This window comes from Prunus mume, linkage group LG2 (assembly GCF_029339155.1).
Source record: "Prunus mume cultivar Tortuosa linkage group LG2, ASM2933915v1, whole genome shotgun sequence".
NCBI classification, from domain to species: domain Eukaryota; kingdom Viridiplantae; phylum Streptophyta; class Magnoliopsida; order Rosales; family Rosaceae; genus Prunus; species Prunus mume.
Genome location: NC_142699.1, coordinates 30,652,318 through 30,658,793, shown reverse-complemented (window position 1 = coordinate 30,658,793; position 6,476 = coordinate 30,652,318). Strand labels below are relative to the sequence as shown.

The following is a 6,476-nucleotide window of genomic DNA, read 5'->3' as shown; positions in this document are numbered from 1 at the left end:
AAATCTCTTTGGTATGAATTAATAGAGTTCAGAATCCTTGTAATCAAATGCCCCGTTAAAAAATTTAGGTCCACCCGTTTTCATCCTACCCACAGTTGAATAAATTAATTATTACTTTTACCTTCTCCGAAATTGAATCACTTCTACCGGGTATTTGAAGAAATAAAACAAGTTTTTACTGCTTCGTAAAATTCTTTGAAGCGAAAAACACCAGGACAACGTAATCCCCATAGAAAAATAAAAAGCATCACGCTTGCATCATTATTCATAAAACATGAACAACGAAAGATATAAAACTAAAATAGGAGGATGGATACAATCAGGACATAAATTTGATAGCAGAAAACGGAAATGGTGCATGGCATTCTCGACAGTTGGAGCACATCTACCGATATGTATCGGTTAATTCTCATTTTTTCAGGCTCTTGTGAAGCAGACAATGGAAATGGTGCATGGCATTCTCGACAGTCGGAGCATATCTGCCGATATCATATGCAGGTGATTCAAGACCTCTTTGGACACCTTCACATAGCATGACATCTTCCAGCTGCATATTCTCAGCCACCCATTTGTGTATTAGGCCTAGATATTAAGAACCATGTATGAACCATGCGTGTTTTGATTATATACCTGTACTCTTTCACTGTCTTTCAAACTTCTCTCTATAAAATCTCTGTTATCCTGAGAACCAGAAATCAAAAGTAAAAAAAAAAAAGTAAAAGATACAAAGCACACTTGGAATCAACATGATGAAAACAATTTGTTTACCGCAGGGTGTGAATCTTAATTATTTTTTGTGCTGACTTGTTTTTGTCCAGACGAGTGTTCATTTCTTGGTTTCTCTAGGTTTCTCAAACTAATGTATAGTTCATGCACGGCACTTAAATAACAGTGATCTTGGACAGATTGCAAGAAAAAGCCAGCACCCCTAAATACTTCAGATACTAGAACAGAGGAAAACCAATTTATAGTATGACATCTATATGACTTCTCTCAGGGTTTTAAGACACTTGCAAAATTAATTTTGTAGATAACACAGGCAGGGACTATCCAAAAGTAGAATAAATTAATCTTACCATAAGAGACGGTTCAATGTAGTAATCAAATATCACTTGACATTTCCTTGGTCCAAGTGGCAGTACTAGATTGGTGTCCATCCATGGTCCATACCTATGAGAAACCTTAAAAAGTTATGTTATTACTTAAAAGAATTCATTGTAGAATTAGCTTATAGAAGAAACTAATGCACTAGTCATTTCCACTTCAGTCACTGATCAATTACCTATTAATCATGAAATTAGGATAAACGAAAGCATATAGAGCTTTTGATCCAAGCCGATCATAATCATTTGTTCTTTCTGTCGAGCCACCTTCACACTTTTGAATGCTGACCTTTTCATATATCTATATAATTAACAACACTAACTAAGATGCAAGGACAAAATCAAACAATTTAAGTCAAGAAAACAGTAATAGTAGATGGATATATGCTGCAAGAGTAAAAGCTCTTGACAAAACTCTAAATAAGGAATCCCTTGTTTTGAATGTACTTCAAGAAAGTTAAAAATACGTGAAATCCTTGGTACATGAAGATCTTCCAGATACCTTCAGAACTATATATAGCATAATTTTGCGACCCACGTACACATGTCAAGAAAAGTGAAATAAAGAAAGGGAAGCATACTGTGGTAGAGTAATGATCAAGATTAAGACCAGATGCAAGGCCTTTATGTGCATAAGGCACATGATATCCACCATCTAAGTAGTTGTCACAAAAGACCTACAACAAGAAATGGATAAAGAGTAATCAGTTGTCAGCTCCATCATCTTAAACATAATAACAGTTATCCATGCTATTTTTGAACAACTGAGCTTTAGTAAAGACTAAATCTTCTTTAGAGGTTTTTGCTGCAAAGAAAAAACAGGGCGTGATGTATTTTACTTTCATGACTAGGGGCCATAAAGCTGTTAAAGATTATCATCAGAACAGAGAAAGTTCAAATTGAAGTTTCAAAAGAAACTCCTCTGGTAAGGAAAAATTGAAAGTGAAACAAGCATGGAACATACCTTCCAGTTACATTCAATCATATAATCACGTCTACAAACAAAACTTAATGAGGAATCGACCCCATTGTTACTCAGTAGTTCTGAAGAGCTGCCAAGCCATTCCTTTTCCACTATGTCTGTATCACTATCAACATCCTGCTCCATATTGAGAAGAACAAACGGGCCCCAAGTAGCTACTTTCACCGATATAAGCCCAAACTCCTACCCTTCATGGCCAGACAAATCAAACAAATTAACCCTCCATTTGGAGGATAATTGTACAACAGCAGGAATGTGATTGCATCCATAACAATATTACGGCATACATGTTCATTGAAATTTTGTATTCCAGTTATTCTAGTTGCCTTGAGAAGTGAGCCGTCTAACCCATAAGTCCATCCCTGCAATTGGGTTTTGCATGCGTAAGTAATTTAGTTACTTAAGTAGATGCTTGGACTAATGTACATGTAGCAAGCAATTAGCAATGTCATAAGTAAACTCACATGATAAGGGCACACAAAGCAAGACTTGCGGCCGCTTCCATATGCAAGAAGTGAGGCATGATGTCGACATACGTTGTGGAAAGCTTGAAGCTTGCCATCACCATCTCGGCACACAACAAACTCTGCGTTTCCCAATCTGCTAGTTAAGTAACTAAATCAAAACCCCAAAACCAAAAACCACAAAAACCAAACAGAGCTTAACTAATTACAAGTCAAAAGCTTCCACCTGCAAGTGAAAAACTCCCCTGGATTTTTTATCTGTTCAGTGTATCCTGAAAATCAACAACCATTCAAAAGCTCATAACTATTTTCTTCAATCATTTTCCTGCCGTTTTTCTCAGCGACCAAACAGAGATAACAAGTAAATTAAATAGAAGCTGACCTGCGGCCTGCCATCCACGGTAGAAGAGGGTGTCGAGTTCGAGAGAGTAAAAAGAAGGATCGGTGTACCATGAGCAGGGTGGAGTTACGGCTCGCTCTATGGGGATTGTTGGGTCGAATTGACCCACCAGATTTGGAGCTCCGATTGATGACACTTGAGGGTTGTGGAGAGAAGAGGCCTTGAAGTTGAAGACTCTTCTTGGGTTTGGAAGAAGGTAAGGGCTTTTGGGTCGAAGAGGTTTGGGTTGGAGAGTTGCCACATTCATCACAGTCATCGCCATCTCCATGGCTTCCAAAGCTCCGCGAGCTCAGCCAGGCTCTTCGGTGGTTGTGCTTTGAGTTATTTTATTTTGAATGTGTCCCAAGGTACCCATTTTGGTCGTTTGAAAAAGGACAAACATTTGTTCCCTTTAGTTTCGATTAGATATTGTTTTCAATTGTTTCTATGGTTAATAATCGATTGTAATTAAGAAATAAAGTGTAACATGAGGTAATCAATTATCTTTTAGGGCTTTTTTGAAACTGTTTCTTTAGGAAGTATTTCTATTCATAAGTACTTTTAAAAGGCACACATATAGTTCATAGAAATGAGAAACCTATCATTATAATTAATAGAAAATTAGATGGAAGTCTAAAAACTTGAGTTATTTTATTTTGAATGTGTGTCCCAAGGTACCCATTTGGTCGTTTGAAAAAGGACAAACATTTGTTCCCTTTAGTTTCGATTAGATATTGTTTTCAATTGTTTCTACGGTTAATAATCGATTGTAATTAAGTGCTAAATGAAAACATTAAGAAATAAAGTGTAACATGAGGTAATCAATTATCTTTTAGGCCTTTTTGGGAATTGTTTCTTTAGGAAGTATTTTTGTTCATAAACACTTTTAAGAGGCACATAGTCTAGTTAGTATGAAATTACATGCAATTTTATCTTTTCCAAGATTAAATTCATTATTATATAAATAAATAAATAAATAAATAAATGCAACATGAACTATAGCAGAGGAGGCCTTATATCTAACCAAGTCTTTGATTTGACCTATTTTTGAAGTTTACACAAGCAAGTGGTAAATTTGAGACATTACTGGATAATTCAACTCAAACAAGTTGAATAAGTTCTTCATTTTGGTAATTATAAAACTTGATAGTTTTGTTATAGGCATTTTCATGTACATAAGGGTACAAGTTCGTCATATACATATCATGATATATAGTACACCCACAAGGTTTTTATACAGTAGGCATTGATTTTGAGGGTATAATTCAAACTATGCAGTGGGGTAAGAGGCTTCCATAGCAATGCCACAAAGACCTTCTTTTGCCTCAACACCTCTTTGCATTCTTATGTATCCTTTTTCACCCCACTCTGTGCCCCATGAGTTCTTCACCAACCAATACTTGGTACCATCATCACTGACTCCGTATCCAACAGCGGTGACACCATGATCAAGACTTGTTCCACAAGCTCCTGTAAAGACACCACTTGAATAGAATTGAAAATCAGAACCTCCGGCGTCAATGGCAACTGAAATAGGTTGATTAGCAACAGCCTTAAGAAGGGCAGCTTCACTGTTTGCAGGCACATCTTCGTGGCCAGTTATCTTGGCAGCATGGCTAGCCTCCTTCTTGGTGTTGCAAGTACCATCAACACCTGTGTAGGGGTAATTTGTCTCCGTACTAAGCCCATGATTTTGATTGATGAATTGAAATGCATCATCCATCAAGCCACCCTCACAACCTTGGTCTACACCTTTGGTGTCACAATCAACCAACTCTTGCTCAGATAAAGAGATTAGGTTACCAGTTGAAAGCTTAGTAATTCCTTCCATGGCTGCCACCGCTGAAAAAGCCCAACAACATCCTACATTTTTTTTTATTGCAATTAAAAACCAATTAGATTAATAACAACATGATTGAATTAATTTTCAAAAGGAGAGTAGTGTTTGAGATATCTAGATTAAAATTACCACATTGGCCTTGGTCTTTGATAGGCGTCACAGCTCCTTTTGTTCTCCAATCTACTGTAGGTGGGGCTGTAACATTTTCATATTTGAAAGTAGTTGTCTTTGTGGAGCATTCATGCCCCAAGAATCCATTTCTAGAGGCTTTGAATTCTTCATTTGTAAGGTCTGCAAATTGATTGACACTCAATTTATAAGGTTTGTTTGCATCGCTATTTGATGATTCTATGAATGCCACATTTTCCTTGAATATCTTGAAACGCATCTCTTTCTCTTGAACGCGGGTATATACACGTCCATAGTGAGTCATCCATTGCTCGTATTTTCCATACATTGATGCATCTTGGAGATTGCGAGAAGTGGCTTGAGAAGACCAAGCCCCCAACATGAAGATCAAGGCCAAACAGATACATTTGCAGTAGTACTGGTTAATAAACTCCATGGTAGTTAACACTGGAAGCAGCTAGAGTTGATATAAGTAAATGAATTGAAGAGTTGGTATGCACTGAAATGGTACACTTCTTCACAGTTAATATAGAGAATAGATCGATGGCCTTGCTATCATTGTGCCCCAAAAGTTGATTTGCAATCTTCGTGCCCAAGCAAATGTTCTGATGTGAATCCGTCTCATATTACTATTAATTCATTTTGACGTTACGATAATTTACTGGAAAACCATTTGTCCTCGTGTGATTATGGACCCTAAATTTTATGGGTCAAATCAAAACACATATTTTCTTCATACAAAATGCTACTACTTTGTTTTATATGCAGAATGTATTGAACCGTAGTTCCAAACCTCACGGACCTTTTTAAAATTATATGTCTCGTAGTTTGGTAATGCTTGCAAAATTTGGGAATTATTCTTCTGCTTTTGTGTTGGCTATAGTTTTTTCTTCTTCTTGATTTGGCTATGACTAGGTTCAAAAAAAAAAAAAAAAAAAGTTAGTAGAAAAAGTTGAGCTCTTCTTAAAGCCCCTTTGTAAATGTCATACATCAAGATTGTTTAAGACAAAATTACTAGTTAGTTCTCCCATAGAAACCATTACTTTTTTCTTTTCTTTTTATTTTTCATAATTTAGAAAAAGAAAGTTACTGGAGAAACTTAAATGGGTACTAACCCTTGAACGGAAGAAGAGGAACGATGCAAAATAACTATCCATCTCTTATCAATTTGTGGCTTTCTTTGAGCATTTCTCTTAATGTTTTTAGCTATCACGAATAACATGAATAAGCCAATTGATTCTTCCCGGCAACATTGTGGCAGAACAGCCCAGAGATAACAGTAAAAACCTTCTCAATTTTATTGACAAAGAAAAAAAGTTCAATAATCTTCTCAATTTTCTTGACAAAGAAAAAACATTCTCACTACACGCCAAAATAGAGCTAGTAGTTATTGATCAAAGACCTTTTTTCTTGACCGAATTTTCTCTCACTGGGAGTTTTCATGGCAAAGTTTTAACGAGACCACATAGATGCATTCCTGTTTCATGACTATTTGTAATCTTGATTTTATTGAATAAAGCTCTTTTTACAATCCAAAAAAAAAGGACCTTTTTTTTTGGTCGAAGACCAATTAACAAAG

At 36.1% G+C, this 6,476-nt stretch overlaps 2 protein-coding genes across 3 annotated transcripts; both read right to left on the bottom strand.

The window, feature by feature from the left end:
* Window positions 1-232: 232 nt before the first annotated feature.
* Window positions 233-3,298, bottom strand: LOC103323632 (choline monooxygenase, putative (CMO-like)). 2 transcript variants are annotated; one of them, XM_008225631.2, is made up of 10 exons: window positions 2,932-3,297; window positions 2,776-2,821; window positions 2,550-2,685; window positions 2,373-2,447; window positions 2,068-2,268; window positions 1,685-1,780; window positions 1,283-1,404; window positions 1,077-1,170; window positions 631-681; window positions 233-547 (listed from the first exon to the last, which is right to left on the bottom strand). In XM_008225631.2, exons 1-10 carry the CDS (start codon window positions 3,215-3,217, stop codon window positions 410-412), a joined length of 1,245 nt encoding a protein of 414 aa, XP_008223853.1. In that variant the 5' UTR covers window positions 3,218-3,297; the 3' UTR covers window positions 233-409. The 2 variants fall into 2 exon arrangements, with proteins under 2 accessions (XP_008223853.1, XP_088901356.1); XM_089045230.1 differs by lacking the exon at window positions 2,373-2,447 and having other exon boundaries at window positions 2,932-3,298.
* An 892-nt stretch (window positions 3,299-4,190) lies between these two features.
* LOC103323631 (senescence-specific cysteine protease SAG39-like) lies at window positions 4,191-5,333 on the bottom strand. Its single transcript, XM_008225630.2, has 2 exons — window positions 4,898-5,333; window positions 4,191-4,791 (listed from the first exon to the last, which is right to left on the bottom strand). The coding sequence occupies exons 1-2, from the start codon at window positions 5,331-5,333 to the stop codon at window positions 4,199-4,201; spliced, it is 1,029 nt and encodes a 342-aa protein (XP_008223852.2). The 3' UTR covers window positions 4,191-4,198.
* Between the last annotated feature and the right edge of the window lie 1,143 nt (window positions 5,334-6,476).

Coding starts and splice junctions, on each gene's coding strand:
- LOC103323632 (XM_008225631.2), bottom strand. CDS start 3,217: ATGGAGATGGCGATGACTGTGATGAATGTGGCAACTCTCCAACCCAAA. Junction 2,448..2,549: donor GCTTTGTGTGCCCTTATCAT/GTGAGTTTACTT, acceptor ACCCAATTGCAG/GGATGGACTTATGGGTTAGA. Junction 1,405..1,684: donor TTGATCATTACTCTACCACA/GTATGCTTCCCT, acceptor TTAATTATATAG/ATATATGAAAAGGTCAGCAT.
- LOC103323631 (XM_008225630.2), bottom strand. CDS start 5,333: ATGGAGTTTATTAACCAGTACTACTGCAAATGTATCTGTTTGGCCTTG. Junction 4,792..4,897: donor CAAAGACCAAGGCCAATGTG/GTAATTTTAATC, acceptor AAAAAAATGTAG/GATGTTGTTGGGCTTTTTCA.